Source organism: Medicago truncatula, chromosome 3 (assembly GCF_003473485.1).
Source record: "Medicago truncatula cultivar Jemalong A17 chromosome 3, MtrunA17r5.0-ANR, whole genome shotgun sequence".
Lineage (NCBI taxonomy): Eukaryota > Viridiplantae > Streptophyta > Magnoliopsida > Fabales > Fabaceae > Medicago > Medicago truncatula.
The window spans coordinates 10,467,381-10,486,002 of NC_053044.1; the positions used below are offsets into that span (position 1 = coordinate 10,467,381).

Here is an 18,622-nt window from a genome sequence, read left to right on the forward strand (position 1 = left end):
TATTCAAGATTATCACTAGATAAATTCATATTTATCATGAATTCTCTTACTCCAAAAGACTAACATTATTTCAAAATACATATTAGATTAAAAAGGTATTAAGACAATTCTTTATTAATTAAACCAAACGGATGGTACCATTAGAATAATTTATAAACCTTAGTCAAATCACTATGAGTGATAATTAAAACGGATTTAATATTCACAGTAGTTAAACACATAGTATTTATAGTTCCATCATATATAAATTTATAAGGGATTTTAATATAGTATTTTCATTAATGGTAAAGAAGCAATGGCTTAACATCCTCATTAACAGTCCTTGCCCTTAATTAACTTTTCAATATAACTTTTTCTATAAGCATATTCTACCGTATGGATTACCTTAATATTATATGTATAATTTTTTTTTTGAAGGAATTATATGTATAAATTATAAACTATGATTATCCCCCATTTGTATTTTTATTTGTAGATTATAAAATAAATGACAAATGTGGTTTATGGAAGCGGTTTATGTTCATGTGATTTCATTTCATTAATGTTCTATGATAGTTTATGTGGTACAGAATTTAAGGATAAATTGAGATTACATATTTAAATAGTTCAATAAATACAATCTAATTAGCTAACTAAAAAGACCTTATCATACATTTAGTACCCTTTATTGTTTTAATAATACCTATTTAGTCACTAGGAAAGGCTAATTTAATACATTTGCTAAGAATTTATTGTGTACTACTAGTCAATGTAGCATAAATGACTTAATAGGCCCTTTTAGTGTAATTTAGTTTATGTTGATAAATTATGATCCTTAAGATTTAATAGCGCCTCACATAGCTAGAATAATCTCCATATATATTATAGGAATTCTCCCTAGTTAGCCATAAAATTTAATATAGTAACTTTCCAATTATAATTATATCTTGTGGCCATAGATTAGAATTTACCTTAATTGCAATGACCCCTGTTAATGACATATAAGTAAGAAGTTGTGTCAACGAAAGTTGATGTGTTTGCATTATTTTTTTTTACTAAATACATCAATTTTTACTAACTCATCTTTTTCATATATATAAAAAAGAGATTGTAACATGTTTTTGGTTTTAACTTTGATAACAAGGTAGGATGGCTACTGGCTAAACCGTCATTTTGTTATTTTTAATGTTTGAGACCCTATTGATATAGTCCATAGGTGTGTTTAAATTCTAAAGGGGAAATAGTCACTTTGATCCCTGAATGAGTGACGAGTAGTTATAATAGTCCCTCAATGTGTCGAAATTGCAAAATAGTTCCTGATTGTGTAGTTTATTAGTCAAAATAGTCATTGTTATTAAAATATTTCATTAATATTGTCATATTAGTCCTTCAATAGACTTATTATTGTCATATTAGTCCTTATACATACTTACTTATTGTCTTTTTAGTCCCTATATCAAAATAGTTATTGTGAGTATTAAGGGATTATTTAAGCTTTAGGGACTATTTTGACTAACAAAGTGGACAATCAGGAACTATATATTTTAAAATTTTGATATATTGAAGGACTATTTTGACTACTTGCTACACATTCAGGGACCAAATTAACTATTAACCCAATTCCAAAAACCACTCGAGTCTATGTGTCCTCGATTATAAATTTCACGGATCAAGTTGATTAGTAGAAAACACATTTGAACATCAAACTAAATAAAACATGTTTGATGATCAAACTAACCAACAAAAGATGCATATAAAGACATTATAATTTTAACACATTTAAGGACTATTTTAAGGGATATTCTTCTTTACATGAGATTATATTTTATGAGACTCAAAGGTAGGATCCTTTGAGCTATGATCTAATTTTTATTATATATATTTATCAATTTAATGCAGGTGGGAGCTTATTAATCCAAACGCAAATATATATAATTTATCTTTCACATGCTGTTCCGGTTGATGGGGTTGAGGTCAGGTTCAGCAAATTGTGAAGAAAAAATCATGAAAATTGGATTGTATTCATTCACACATCTAAGCCAGTTTGAACCGTTTTCCATTTCTTAAGAGTGTTAGACTACGAGAATGCTAGCTTAATTTAAATCTTGATGTTTGTCGGCTGCTACTATTGTTCTGAATAATTTTCTTTTATGATATTGTACATTGACATTTGGATTAAGTGTGTAAACACATGTCTGATTCAATATCATTCTAGTGATTGAAGTTTGGTAAAAAAAAAAACGAAATTAATAGGTTTACGCTAGCATGATTTATCTATGTTTTTATCTGAGTTATCTATGTTTGATTTTTGAGGGAAATTAGTTTTTATTTGATATTTGTTTGAATAGTCGTCGTGAGCTTAACTCAGTTAATGGAGATAATATATAGTATATGCAAGGTCTGAGGTTTGAACTCTAGACACCGCAAAAAAAAAAAAAAATCAACGGTCCTTATGAAATTATTCTTGAAAATTGGTTCAAATAAAGTGTTTATTTTGTTAATATTCTGCATGCCACTTTTTAAAGAAAAATTATAATTAGTTCTACTAATTTCATGGGCTTGTCACAAGGTTTTATTTTTATCTCCTACTTATATTGAGACACTTTTGATTAATGTTTTTTTTTTTTTAAGGAACTTTTGATGAATGATATTAGTTGATTTTGTTGTAAAAAATAGGGTTAATTAAGTTTTTAGTCCCTATAAATATTCAGAATTTTGTTTTTAGTCCCCACAAAATAAAATCACACTTTTTAGTCCTTATAAAATTTTCCATCAACATTTTTAGTCCTTATAAAATTTTTCATAAGCATTTTTAGTCCCTATAAAAATTTTCCATTAGCATTTTTAGTCCCTAAAATGCTTAAGGAAAATGTTACAGGGACTAAAAAGTGTGATTTTATTTTATAGGGACTAAAAACAAAACTGTAAATATTTATAGGGACTAAAAACTTAATTAACCCTAAAAAAAATAAAACAGTTCTACTTGCAATCCGATAAATGAATTGAAGAAGCCAGCTACCGAGTTTTATGAGAAATAAAGCTTTCTTTGGAGAATAAAAATGTTGAACAAAAGATGGTCAAATTGGTTGCAGTTGGTTTTAGATAGTTTCTTAATGGCTTCATAATTATTGCTTGTTGTAGTGAAATTATGTGTATCAGACATAATTTCTATTTTTTGAAACACACAAAAGAACAAGCAAGAGAAATCTTAAAGGAAAACTAAATTTCTATTTTGTGTCAAATTGCAATTTTTTTTATCAGACAGAGAATATCCCTAAGGATCAAAAGCATTATTGTGAATAAAATAGAATTAGATTTTTGTTTTTTTGTCAAATGCAGTAAGTTGGTTCAATCAATATCCAATATTTGTTTGCTAGTAACTAGAAATGAAGGAATAAACGATTAAGAATCATACCAACAAATTGAAAGGAGTAAACTAATATAAATATACCCATACGACATGCATGTAAATACAGCAACAAAGTAAGAGTTACATAGATCTAGTGACGAAGTTTACAATGGATGCAATTTATTTTGGGTGGTTAGGTTTAGTGATTGGGTTTGTGTTGTGGTGGTGGAATGAATATTGGTATATTATTCCTCTCAAGTTCAAATGCTCAAAATCTGCTACAAAGTTACCACCTGGTCATATGGGTCTCCCTTTTATTGGAGAAATGATTAGTTTTCTTTGGTATTTCAAAATTGTTAGACGACCAGATGACTTCATTAATGCCAAGAGACACAAGTAAGTTAATTTTAGACACTTCTCAAAGGCCATCTTATAATAAAAAATAAGAATGATCAAGATATATAGGAACAACCATTTTCTTGAATAATCTATCCAACCATTGATTGATATTTATTTAATGAATTGATTAATTATTTGTGTCTTTTTTTTATATAATTTTAACAATAGTAAATAATAAAATGTTTATTATTTTCATATAATATTTTACAAATGCATAAGGCATCAATCTTAACATATCTCAATTTAAATAATAGTAATTAATTTTATAGGTAAAATTTATTTAATGATGTTACCATAGTCAAGTATTATAATGGTTTAGTTTCTTCTTTTTGAATATATTAGTTTTAATTAGTAGGATTCTTATTTAACTTATTTTTATGTAGAAAAACAAAACGAATAACACAAGTAGAAAAATAAAGTTGTTTTATCATATTCTCTCACAATTGAGGCAAATGATTGCACTCAATTGATTAATGAAACCCAGTTAAGACGAATCATTTAGAATAATTTGAGTTTGAATTATGAGTAGAATAATTAATTTTTAGACTTGAGTTATCTGCAACCTAAATTCTAGATACTACGATCATTTTTTTTCTTCTTCCAAGACTTACACATATAACGAGAAATGATGACGAGGTAAATTTAAAAATTATTTGTATGGAGTGGTTAAAAATTAAAATAAAATATTTCTAAGGATTCATCAATATCATTATTAGAGTAACATTTAAGTTGGTTCGTAAAATTGTAGGCTTGTATTGACCTAGTGTTCACAATATCAATATATTAAAATTGTTTAGACAATTACAAGGCATGTGATGCCTGCCGTGATAGTCGTAGGGGGTTGTGGAACGTGAATCTAACCGCGTTGGCGGTTGATTCATTCGCCATTTTGAAATGTGAAGGCTCACATAACAATTTTTTTCTATTTGATTCCGAGCTCGTACACGGACTTGATGGATAGCGTTTGTGTTGTGTGTGCGTTTGCATTTGTTTCTTTTAACCCACTTTTGCATTTGGACATTATCTATACCCATTTGGGTTGATTTTGTGGCTTGAATGGGTTTTGTTAATGTCCCACAATAGTTTGTATTCTCTTTTTATTTTAATATATCTAGGGTCTTGCATAGGGTCTCCATCTGCACCCAACTGCTTCAAAAAAATAAAATTGCAAAGCGTTATTCAAATTATACATGTTTGAATATAGTATCAAATGCATCTATGATATTATTCACCTAGTTTCAAATTGATTTTTCAATATTGTCAACTTAACTTCATAATCATTGTCATAATGATACATGATTGTTGATTAACAATGAATCAGATATGGTGATGAAGTAGGTATGTTTAGAACACACCTTTTTGGGACACCATCCATTATTGTATACACTCCAACAATTCACAAATTTGTGCTACATTCCGAGGACAAATTCAAAGCAGAATGGCCTACCATTGAACTTATGGGCCGAAATTCAATAGTGGCTGTCCATGGAAAAGCCCATATGCGGGTCCGCAACTTTGTCACCAATGCCATCAATCGACCCGAGGCCCTAAACCGAATTGCTACTCTTGTTCAACCTCGTATGGTTGCTGCTCTTCAATCTTGGGCACAAATGGGTAAAATCAAAGCTCGGTTTGAAACTCAAAAGGTATTTATTTGTAGAGTTAAACAAATTTTTTATCGTTATAAATAAATTATTTTTTGTTTTTAGTTTAATGGTTCAATTATTTGTCGTCTTCAAATTTGGTTCAGATGAAACTAAGGAAGCATACTTTAAATTTCATCACAACCATGACAGTATATATTCATGTGGAATTTTTCATTAAGCACTCATGGAGCTTAAACTAATAAACTAAACCATTATGATTTATGAAATATTAAATGTAGATGACATTTGAGAACATTGGGAAATTATTCTTTAGCAAAGAGCCAGGCCCTTTTCTAAATTCCTTGGATAAACTCTATCAAGACTTGCTTCTAGGAGTGAGAGCCTATCCAATTAACATTCCTGGTTTTGCATACCACCATGCTCTTCAGGTTCGATTAAACTCCCATTCCATTAATTATCAACAAGTTTTGCTTCAATTAACTCCTTGAATCTATGAAAATATTATTTTTTGTTTCTTTAACTGGTGTTTCAGGGGCACCCGTTAGCATGACCTTATTATAATTATAACACATGTACTTAAAATTTCAGTGTAGAAGAAAGCTTGATGACTTTTTCGGGATGGAATTAGATAACAGAAAGAATAAAGATAAGGTGGAAACAATTGATCTAATGGATGGGTTGATGCAAATTGAAGATGATGATGGTGACAAATTGAGTGACAAAGAAGTTGTAGACAACATTGTCTCTCTAGTAGCTGCTGGATATATATCAACTTCCCTTGCATCTACTTGGGCTATATACCTTCTTGCTAAGTATCCAATTGTGCTAAAAAAGCTTAGGGTAATATATATAATTTTTCGTTGATAATTTGTATTTGTCTAAGTGTCGGTCCAATAATTTTTAATAGTAAATAAGGTCCAAAACAAATTTTAATATATGAGACATTTCTTATCTGCATATGAAACCTTGTTTCGTTTATAAAATCCAATAAAAATAATTTTTTTATTGATAGACCTAAAACGAGAACTTTAGCAGTCTTACCTTTAAATCGGTCTTACACAGGTTGTTAAGTTTAACTTTATGTTAACAATTGCAGGAAGAGAACATGGCTTTCAGAAAGGGAAGTCCTGAGGATTTTATTACACCTAAAGATGTTTCGAATTTAAAATACACAAACAAGGTCTTTCATTGGTTAAGGTTTTTTGTATAAATATAAACACAAATATACATATTTATATAGGTTATTAAATTAATTTGAACACAGGTCGTTGAAGAAGTGATAAGAATGGCCAATATTGCAGCTTGTGCTTTCAGAAAAGTTGACACTGAAGTTGATTATAAAGGTACATGGTTGCAGTTTTTGAGAAATTTACTACTCCCTTGTCCCATTCTTTTTTTTGTCAAATGATTTTTTTAAGGTTAATAAGTCTTTATCCTCTGTAATATAGGTCATTTATGATTTTTTTTCCTGTAAAATTTTTAGAAAATTTATTGAAAAAAAAAATAATATTGGTTTTTGTTTGGTCTATTAACCCTTTTTTTTATACCAAATATCTATCTATATTGTACTCCCTCCGTCCCATAATAACTGAACAATTTGCAAAAAAAAGTGTTTCAAAATAACTAAACCATTTCACTTTTTAATTAAATATTAATTACTTTTTTCCTTTTATAACTCTAATTAATATTACTTTTATCATTTCCAATTCAATATATTCCACTTTACATTTATGATAGTGGATAATGCACTAATATGTAGAAGAGCCAATTCGTATTGGAAAATGTGTGGTGAACATCCAAGCACCCCAATAACACAATGTGAGAAAAAGAAAGAGACGAATATGATAGATGTGATAGACCTCCATAATCTCCCTCCTTCGTGAACTCAAAATAGACACTTTAGCGAAAACGTAAAATAACACAACAAAATTTTAGGGTGGAAAACCTTTTCAATGTGAGTAAGGAAAAACTACGGGACCCTTGGGCCTCTTAAACTTCCACTCTAATGATAACGAGAATACAACTACTCCACCCTTAGGTGGATCTCACTACAATTTATCTCTCAATTTGTAAGGAACACTCTCACAAATTGGCTCACTATTTTCTCACAAAAAAACTCTAGCTATGCGGATCACTTTTATCTTTTGAGCAAGCCAAAGTTGCCTCACATGCATGAAGACACTTGTTATTTTCCTTTCATGCAAAACACCAAGTGTCAGTTGCAACACATGCACCACACCATGTATCTCTTGCAATACATGCATCATAACACGTGTTACTCATACACTACACTATTTGTACACCATACACCTTGCTACTTGTCATCACATGCAACCTTTCATTTTGTCAAATGTATGTTGGCGGCGTGGCAATAGTTGGACCCCACAATTAGTGATTTTATTGGAAGATAGAGATAAAGAGAATACAATACTCCTATTTTAAATAAGAATATAAAATTTATAGATGTCCAAATATAAGAGTTGATTAATAGCGAGTATATCATTAATGTCATTTTTACTGGTCTGTAGCAGTGTGTGTCTATATATATATATATATATATATATATATATATATATATATATATATATATATATGTATGTATGTGGATTTTATAACTGATATTTGATGATAAAACTAATGTCTGACGATCACAAAACCACAATATTTTTTGTAGGTTATAAGATACCAAAGGGATGGAATGTAATTCTCCTCCTTCGTTATCTTCATACAGATTCAAAGAATTTTAAGGATCCCATGAATTTCAATCCTGATAGATGGAATGTACGTATCATGATTCTTCCTTAACCTGGATTTCAATAAAAAAATTTGTCTTAAATCTCCGACCCATTTTCAATTAAGAAAAATACTTTCATAATTCGGAGTTTGACAAAAAAATATACAAAATCTAGCAAATGATTAATGTTTAGTTAGGATGTGATCTCAATTTTTTTTACGATTCGTTTTTATCTAAAGTTTATTAATCATTAGAGTGGACATATTTGATTACGTTTCAATGTTTTATATGCTAGTTAATATTTTTTCCTATATTTTTTTTTGTCAAGACAAATATACTAAGTGACAATTTTATATATAAATTCTTAGGAACCAGCAAAGCCTGGAACATACCAACCTTTTGGCGGTGGACAAAGACTATGCCCTGGAAACACACTTGCAAGAATTCAACTTGCACTTCTACTTCATCATTTGTCCATAGGATACAAGTAATGTTTGATCATAGTATTTTGATATAATTAACATTTATGGTTTTTAACTTTAACAAACTTGGATAACTAGACCATCATATATTTCTGAAATATCACTGTATTCTTTGCTCAATGTAGGATACTTTAAGGTAGGGTATAATTTTTTTATTTATTTATATGAACTTAATGCAGGTGGGAGCTTATTAATCCAAATGCAGATATAATTTATCTTTCACATCCTGCTCCTGTTGATGGGGTTGAGGTCAAGTTCAGCAAATTGTGAAGAAAAAACCATGAAAAAATGGACTGTGCTCATTACCTATAAGTTACTGTTTTCTCTTACTACATGTAGAATTGTAAACAATGAAAATGCTAATTTTAAACCTTTATGTTTGTTATATTTTGCTTATGACTAGTATCTACTAGATGGAGACTTACATGCGTGTCTCTTAGGATTCCTATTACACTTAATGTATTATCACTTGTGTAATTTGTGTTTCAATTTAAAATACCAACATAAAATCAAATATTATTTGTTTACAAATGCTATTATTTTTTCATTCTTAATTTGTCTTAATAAGTCAAACAAATGAGAATATTTATTTTGTTATTGCAATGTGGTGTCTCATAGGTCTACTAATGTTGTATTTAAGAGACTTAGTTTTTTCATTCAAAAATAATTAGCGGCGCAAGGTGTAATTTGTTTGTCATCCACTTATGTATAAATTATAGCATAGTTTTAAAAACTGGCTCGGACCGGCCGGTCGAACCGGTTGGACCAAGAACCGGAGGGGTAAGTGGTTCGAGCTAGGTAACGGATCGGCCATGCTTTTAAACCGGCGTGAACCGGAATGACCCGGCCAAAACCGGTAAAAACTGGTGACTCGCCGGTTTTTTGAACCGGACCGGGTCAGTGATTGAAGGGAAAAAGAAGCGGAAGAACAGAAGAAAACGATGGACGGAGAAACGTTTTGATACTTGAAAACATCTTCATCTTAAGTGGTTTATGCTTTCACTATTTTAATTGCATCTTTGACATGATAATAATACATATTGATGTAGAAGAAGAAGAAGAAGAAGAAGAAAAAAAAGTAGAATATGAAAGGGAAAGGTCGCATGCGGAAAGGATAGAAAGAGATGGGGAAAGTGTTTGATGATTTTTTTTTTAATGTAAACTAGTTGGAGAGATTATTGTTTACAATGGTGTGTATTTCTTGGAATTGTAACCAAACATATTGACTATTCTTTAAAAATTCAAGAAGTAATAGAAGTCTCTGCCGTGTACAATTAGTAATTACTGCTATTTTAATTTTTTTAACTCTATACTATATTTTTTTTTTTGGGATAGGATTAATTCTAAAATAATGTGAATCTCATTTGGAAAAAATAAAATAAAATGTGCATCTAATCAAAACATACTACTATATGCAAGGTGGATTTTTGCTTAAAAAAATATATGCAAGGTGACTTTTATGTGTTTTGTTTTATTAAAATGTAAATAAATATTTGTGACATTTTTAGGTTTTTAAAAATAATAGACATTGATTCATCAGGTTTAGTCTAGTTTTTTTTTTTTTTTGACAAAAGGTTTAGTCTAGTTTAATAATAAACAATATTATTTATAAACGCCGAGTTGAATACCGAGTCAATCGGTTTAATCCAGTTCAGTGATGCGGTTTGACCAATGACTCAGTGACCCAGTAACCTCACCGAATCGATCACCGAGCTGAGTTTTAAAACTATGAATTATAGGCTTAATTACATGTTTGATCTCTTATGTTTATTTTAGTTTTCAAGTTGATCTCTTACGTTTTAAAAATTTCAAATGAAGTGATCAATTGAGAAATTCTGCAAGAGTGCTTTCATGTCTATCTCTCTCTCAAACAACTTTCATATTTTATGTAATTTTTGTTCTTCTTCTCTGATAACAGGTATATCAAGTGTGTGAATGAATGTGTAAAGTTAATTACACCAACATCTGTGAGGTGAAAAAGTGAGTTGCACCAACATCTGATATCAATAGCGACACACACGAACATAAACTTCCCTGCAAATCTTATAATTCTTGATGGGAAGAATTATGATGCATAATGGGATAGAATGCATTGGTAATCGTGCCACATAAGAAGAAAGAATTGCGCATTGGTAATCAATTATGGATTGACAATAATCAATTATTATAAGTTAATATTATATTATAAATTATGATCTATTGTGTTAAACACTAATTAGTTGATGAATATGTGTGATTGAGCTATTCTTTCTAAATGGACCGTGATGGATTGAACCATTTAGCTAAGTCCAATGAGAGGTCTCTACCTTCAGCCGTTTAGCTATTTAAACGTCATTCCATCAGACGGTTAAGTATAATGAACAACATTGTGAAAACCTAAAGCTAGACGGAATGAGGGTAGTTAGTTATCTTCTCTCATCATTCATCAACCTAATTCAAAAGGTATACAAATTCTTTTATCATCCCACCCCCTAAGCCCTTCCTTCCAAACTCCCAAACAATGCTTAAATTGCAGTTAAACCAACATTAATTTTATTCTTTTTTTAAAAAAAAAAAAAGATTAAAAATACAATAATGATATTTATTTGTTCCATTGTTGGTTCCAACATTTGTTTGCTAGTAACCGAAAGTTGGAGGAATAAACGATGAAGAATCTTACCTACAAAACACAAGTACTATTATAAATTTAAAGATACCCATAACATATAAATTTAGCTAACATAGTGAGAATTAGATCTAGTGATAAAGTTTTCAATGGATGCAATTTATATAGGGTGGTTGGGATTAATGATTGGGTTTGTGTTGTGGTGCTGGAATGAGTGTTGGTATGTTATTCCTCTTAAATTCAAATGCTTAAAATCTGCTACAAAGTTGCCACCTGGTCATATGGGTTTACCTTTCATTGGAGAAACAATTAGATTTCTTTGGTACTTCAAAATTGTTAGACGCCCAGATGACTTCATTAATGTTAAACGACGCAAGTAAGTTTTTATTTTTATTTTTTTTAAGTAGTTTAGTGATTAGAATTCACCTTTTTTTAAAGTGAATAAGTGAGGTGTCTAGTGGTTCGAACTCCAACCCCTGCATATAATACTGCATGTCCCTGCCAACTGGATCATGTTCACAAGAGACAATAAATTTTATGTTTTGAGAAATGTTATTTAGACATTAGAAATATATACGGTAAACAATCATTTTGGCCTTTACATGTGTATATTGTTCATAGCAGTCTCGGACTCAACCAAAAATTATGCCTACCCTCTTTATCTCTTGTATTTGGTTTGAATGTGTTGAATATTTATTTTCTTGGACGTTTAGTTTGGTTACTGTTGTGATTTGTTCTACTTTGTTTTGTTTGGATTCACAACACTAGACATTTTCAATTTTAATACATTTGTTATTATATATTCATTGTTGCCATGACACATGTTTATTGGTTAACAATGACACAGATATGGCGACGGGGTAGGAATGTTTAGGACACACCTCTTTGGAGCACCATCTATCATAGTATACACTCCAACTGTTAATAAATTTGTGCTATTTTCAGACGATAAGTTCAAACAAGAATGTCCCACAGTTGAACTTATGGGTCGAACTTCATTGGGGTCTGTCCATGGGAAAGCCCATACACGGGCCCGAAACTTTGTCACCAATGCCATCAATCGGCCTGATGCCCTAAGCCGCATTGCTACTCTTGTTCAACCTCGCATAGTCAATGCTCTTCAATCTTGGGCACAAATAGGTAAAATTAAAGCCAAGTTTGAAACCCAAAAGGTATTTAACTACTTTGATTACATCGTAACTAATTATGTACTTAGCTTGTTATACATGTAACAATCGTAAAACTAACTAAGATGATTCCTTGTTGTCTTTCCTAGACCCAAACTCTCATATTTTAATATCATACCTTTGTTCTAATTTCATCAAATCATCAATTCATATAGTTTAAACTTTATCTCAACCATGGAATGATATATTATGTGGAATTTCTCATTAAGCACTTAGGAATCTAAATTATTAAATATTATATGCAGCTGTCATTTGAGAACATTGGGAAATTATTTATGGGCAAGGAGCCAGGCCCTTTTCTAAATTCCTTGGATAAGCTCTATCAAGGCTTGCTTCCAGGTGTGAGAGCCTATCCACTTAACATTCCTGGTTTTGCATACCACCATGCTCTTCAGGTTAGAAGACAAAGTTTGCTTCAATTAATTTCTTGATTCTATAATATTCACCGCTAAAAATATAGTAATTTGTTCCCGTGAGCTTAACTCAATTGATCGGAACATTGCATAATATATGCAGGGACTGGGGTTCAAATTCCAGACACCCCACTTCTCTGCATTTAGAATGTGAGTTCCAGCCACTAGAATACTTAAAGAAAAAAAAAATATAATAACTTAAACTAGCTAGTGGTGGAAAAATGAAATCACTCTCCAATTATTTCCTCACATAATTTAGTGACGAAATTAGAGATTTCACGTTTTCTTTCTTTAAATTTCTAACTAATTTATATTTTTCTTAGTAGTGTGATTGAACTTCCATAATTAATTAACCGGTATACTCAAAATTTCAGTGTAGAAGAAAGTTGGAGGACATCTTTTGGATGGAATTAGAGAAAAGAAAAGCTGAAAATAAGGTTGAAACAAGTGATCTAATGGATGGGTTGATGCAAATTGAAGATGGTGAAGGTGATAAATTGAGTGACAAAGAAGTTGTAGACAACATTGTCTCTCTAGTGGCTGCTGGATATATCCCTACTTCCCTTGCATCAACTTGGGCTATTTACCTTCTTGCTAAGTATCCAATTGTGCTAACAAAATTGAGGGTATACTAAAACTTTGTCTTACATTCCATTCATGATTTTAAATTGCACTTCTACAACAACATTGCGAGAATAATCGTTTCTGTGAACTCAACTCAATTGATAAGGACAATGCATAATATACGCAGAGTTCAATATTTGAATCTCAGACACTCTACTTATTCATATTTAAATTGTACGAGCTCCATACACTAGATTACTTGAACAACACTACGAGTATAATTGTTGCATCGACCTTATAATAAAAAATAATAATTTGAATTAACGGGAAATTAGAAATAAAAACAATAAAATTGTATCCAATCTTGAAGCTCTGCATCGTCTCATCTACAACAACTTGTTTGATTCAACTATCCCCTTTTTGTTTGCAATTGTAGGAAGAGAACATCGCTTTCACAAAGGGAAGTTTAGGGGATTTAATTACAGCTAAAGATGTTTTGAATTTAAAATACACAAATAAGGTCGTTGATGAGGTGATAAGAATGGCCAATGTTGCGGCTTTTGTTTTCAGGAAAGCTGCAAATGAAGTCGATTATAAAGGTACATTGAATTGGTTGCCGATCTTAAGAAAGTTACAGAATTTTGTCTCTATTTTTCTTTTGCAAGAAAATAAATAATTATCTCTTTTTCTGTCATTATAAACCTTCATTTCAATCTTCTAATATTATCCTTTTTTTTTGCTGTCAAGTAATCTAGTAAGATAGAAATTCAGTTTTTAAAGCTGAATAAGTTAAGTGTCTAAGATTTGAACTCCAAATATTTATTATGCTCTCTCTCTCTCTCTCTCTCTCTCTCTCTCTCTCTCTCTCTCTCTCTCTCTCTCTCTCTCTCTCTCTCTCTCTCTCTCTCTCTCTCTCTCTCTCTCTCTCTCTCTCTCTCTCTCTCTCTCTCTCTCTCTCTCTCTCTCTCTCTCTCTCTCTCTCTCTCTCTCTCTCTCTCTCTCTCTCTCTCTCTCTCTCTCTCTCTCTCTCTCTCTCCTCTCTCTCTCTCTCTCTCTCTCTCTCTCTCTCTCTCTCTCTCTCTCTCTCTCTCTCTCTCTCTCTCTCTCTCTCTCTCTCTCTCTCTCTCTCTCTCTCTCTCTCTCTCTCTCTCTCTCTCTCTCTCTCCAACGCTGTAGCCACCCCGTCCACCACCCTACGTCCATCGCGATAGAGAAGCATGTAGGATGATGGTCGGAGGTTGAAGGGATGGACGGAGGTCGGAGGGTGTGATGAGAGCGGATGGTGAAAGATGGCGGTGGCAAGGATGATGAACAGGTCGGATGGTGTGGTGGACAGAGGGTAAGGACGGCAAAAGTTATGGTGCATAAGCCATTTCCTTATGCACCGTGCATAAACACATCACAACCATCAGATTTCTTTCATTTTGAACAAAAATGGTTTTGGCTCACTTTGGGGTGTAGGAAGCAATTATGTTGGGATTTATGCACGGTGCATAAAGATTTCCTTATGCACCATAACCAATCCCGGTAAGGACATACGGTGAGAGAGGTGGAAGAAATGGGCAACATGTTTTACCAAAATACCCTTAATTTAAAAGACAAAAAGATCATGTGACTTATTTGTGTGTTCCAATATCATTTATATTTAATTAATGGTTTGTGTATCAAGTAATTGCTAAAACTATAAAGATAATCCGTAAAAAAAAAAAAAAAACAAACTTTAATGATAATTCTAAATTTAATTTTCGTTAAAAACAAAAATAATTCGTTAAAAAAACAAAAATAATTAGCTGCAATAGTAATAACCACAAAAAGAAAAAAATAATATTTTTCCCTTAAAAAAACATATTTTTCAAAAGCTACTATTAAAAAAAAAAAACTACTGAAAATAGAAATGATAAATCCCTATAATTTTTTTTCCCTCTTATCTATATTTTGGTGGTCAAAATATTAAAACTCAAATTTCGTCTTATTTTATGAAATACGAAGGCAAAATGAAAAACCTTCTATAATTCCTCACATCCCTATATTTTGAATTCTGGAATATTCAAACATACTTATATCCAGGGGCGGTTTTAAGGCCCGGCGAGCCTAAGGCAGTTGTCCGGGCTTCGGCCGATTTTTTTGCAATTTCTTATGTAAATCCCTCTGAATTCTTTATATAAATCTCTATAAATTGGACAGTTTCTTTAGATTTTTTGATTATTTGCTTACAATTTCTTATGTAAACTCCTATAAACGTGTTGTAATTTTTTTTGCCCAGATTTTATAATAATTCTAGCTCCGCCGCTGCTTATATCAAAGTAAAATCTATGTTGAATATTTTTCTATATATCATATTCCAGACATGTCAGAATGAATATATCTCTTTACACTAATGTGTTTACATGATTTTTTTTAGTAAGTGTTAACATGATTGTTTGGTCAATAAATCTGGCATGACATAAACTTGATATGTGGACGACATTAGATATTCTCACAGCTATGGAGTTTACAACTAATTTCGTGATCATGAAAACACAATATTATTTTTTTGTAGGTTATAAGATACCAAAGGGATGGAATGTAATTGTCTTGCTTCGTTATCTTCATACAGACCCAGAGAATTTTAAGGATCCCATGTATTTCAACCCTGATAGATGGAACGTACGTATGAAAACTCTTTCTTAATTTAGGTTTCAATAATTTTTATTCAAGTTAATTTTTTTATTTTCTAAATTGATAATTATTTTATCAAGACAATAAGTGCCAATTTTATAGTATAAAAATTCTTAGGAGCCAGCAATGTCTGGAACATACCAAGTTTTTGGAGCTGGACAGAGATTATGCCCTGGAAACATGCTTGCGAGAATTCAACTTGCACTTCTACTTCATCATTTGTCCATAGGATACAAGTAATGTTCTATCATAGTATTTGGTATATACTAACATGTTTTTGGTTTTTTAACTCTGATAACAAGGTAGGATGACTACATTGTGGTTTTGTTATTTTAATTAGGTTTAAATATGTCTTTAATCCTTGCACTTTCATCAGATTTTGGCATTGGTCACTACACTTTTTTTTTGTTTGGAATTGGTCCCTGCACTTTGTAAAAATATTAGTATTGGTCCATCTATTAACTTTCTGTTAAAAAAAAAACACAAAACTATTGGTATTGGTCTCTGGACTTTGTAAAAATATTGGTATTGGTCCATGCACTTTGTAAAACTATTGATATTGGTGCCACATGGCGTGAAATGATGGGGCCACGTGGCACTCCGTTGGTTTTGTATTATTTTTTTTTAACAGAAAAATTAACAGAGGGACCAATACCAATATTTTTACAAAGTGCAGGGACCAATGTCAAACAAAAAAAAGTGCAGGGATCAATGCCAAAATCTGATGAAAGTGCAGGGACCAATGACACATTTAAACCTTTTAATTAAGGGTGGGGGTTTTGGTTTGGGATGAAAACTGAACCAAACCGAACTAATTTTTTCTAAAACATAATCTCGGCATAATTTTGAGCTACTATCTAATTTTTATTATATATATTTATCAATTTAATGCAGGTGGGAGCTTATTAATCCAAACGCAGATATAGTTTATCTTTCACATCCTGCTCCGGTTGATGGGGTCGAGGTCAAGTTCAGCAGATTGTGAAGAAAAAATCATGAAAATTGGATTGTGTTCAGTTACATCTAAGCCAATTTGAACCGTTTTCCATTTCTTAGATTGTAGACTAAGAAAATGCTAGCTTTAAACCGTGACGTTTGTTAGTTGCTGATATTGCTCTGAACCTTTTTCCTATGAATATGAACGTAGACATTTGGATTCCTGTGTAAATTAGGAGTGACAATTTGATCCATCAAGTTCATATTCATCTGATCCATTAAGTATAAAATCCACTCAATCCATCCATCAAACAATAGATAGATTATTGAGATAAATAATGTTTCCCCCCGCCATTTGAGCGACTTTTGATTTATCCCCTTAAAAATAAAACTTGGATATTCCACCTCGCCATTAGAAGATTCTTTTGTTTTCACTCTTGATGTTATATGACTAGGTAAGTGAGCTTATGTAGCGCGCTAAACCAACATTTTTAATTATTTCATCTTTATTTTATTTACACATGTCATTTGTATTATTAAATAAATTTATGTAAAAATTAAAAGAAAACAAATATTTTTTTTTCCTTTTACTCGTCTTTATCCTTCAAACATTCATCTTCATCTTCATCTTCAAACTTTCAAACCTTTATATTCATCATCATCACCCCATATCTTCATCAACCCCAGCCAAAATATTCATCACTTCAACCCAAATCTTCATCTAAACCCTTCATCATCAACCCTTGATCATCAAATTTATCAACAATTCATGTGGTTCCTCATATTCATCTTCTTCAAAATTTAGAATTCAAATCCAAAATCGATAATTCATCATCAAGTTAAAAAACACAAATCCAAAACCAAAATTCAGCGACCGTAAAAAACTGTGATGCTTTGGAGGGATATGTAGATGTAGACTATGTAGGAAATATAGACACTAGAAAATCTTTGTTATGTTTTGTGTTTACATTGTTTGGAACAGTGGTTACTTGGAAGACAAATCAACAATCAGATATAGATTTTTCAACAACTCAACTAGAATACATAGCCCTAGTTTTCTGTCTTTTTGGTCGACAAGTTTTAAGGGTTCGTTGAACCCTATAAATAGTCAGCTCGGGTTTAGGGTTAGTAGAGGTGGAAAAACAAGGGTTTTGCAGCCATTACTCAAACTAGGGTTTAGGTAGAACTCTTAGACTTTCAAATGGTAAGAAATTTAAGGTTGGGAGAATCATCCTTGGATTCACCTTGTAGAATACTAAACAAATTAAGTCTCTTTGCCACAAGTAGAGATTCGAGAAAATAGTAGAAATATGTTTGAAGACTGATTCTTGTAATTCCTTTGAAATATGTGTAAAGTTGCTCAATTGATTAGTGGAACAGAGAGTTTCTCCCCCCTCCAGAGTAGTCAATTATTGGACCGAACTGGTTAAACAATATTGTGCGTTCCTTTGGTTCGTGATTATTACTGTGTTCCTTTGGTTTTGGTTTCCATCAATTTGTTCCACATATAAAGTAACATAAGTCTTTGTTCCATTCCGTTTTTCCACTCCACTCTATTATGTTTCATTCCGCTATGTTTCACTCCACTCCATTGTGTTCCATTCTACTCCATTATGTTCCTTCAATCTAAACAGAGTTTAAAGTTTCGACCCAGTTTCAATTAGTTAAGTTTTGTTGTTAAATATCTGTTTTTTAGGGTTGTCAGATAT

The 18,622-nt window shown here is 31.4% G+C and overlaps 2 protein-coding genes across 2 annotated transcripts; both read left to right on the top strand.

The window, feature by feature from the left end:
- The first annotated feature begins 4,168 nt into the window (after positions 1-4,168).
- Positions 4,169-9,078, top strand: LOC25479949 (ent-kaurenoic acid oxidase 2). The gene is made up of 9 exons (XM_039831388.1): positions 4,169-4,363; positions 5,049-5,373; positions 5,613-5,762; positions 5,923-6,174; positions 6,431-6,514; positions 6,599-6,677; positions 8,009-8,115; positions 8,437-8,555; positions 8,730-9,078. Exons 1-9 carry the CDS (start codon positions 4,353-4,355, stop codon positions 8,818-8,820), a joined length of 1,218 nt encoding a protein of 405 aa, XP_039687322.1. The 5' UTR covers positions 4,169-4,352; the 3' UTR covers positions 8,821-9,078.
- A 2,201-nt stretch (positions 9,079-11,279) lies between these two features.
- Positions 11,280-17,354, top strand: LOC25479950 (ent-kaurenoic acid oxidase 2). Its single transcript, XM_013587607.3, has 8 exons — positions 11,280-11,531; positions 12,003-12,327; positions 12,588-12,737; positions 13,130-13,381; positions 13,756-13,918; positions 15,859-15,965; positions 16,095-16,213; positions 16,872-17,354. The coding sequence occupies exons 1-8, from the start codon at positions 11,305-11,307 to the stop codon at positions 16,960-16,962; spliced, it is 1,434 nt and encodes a 477-aa protein (XP_013443061.1). The 5' UTR covers positions 11,280-11,304; the 3' UTR covers positions 16,963-17,354.
- Positions 17,355-18,622: the final 1,268 nt, after the last annotated feature.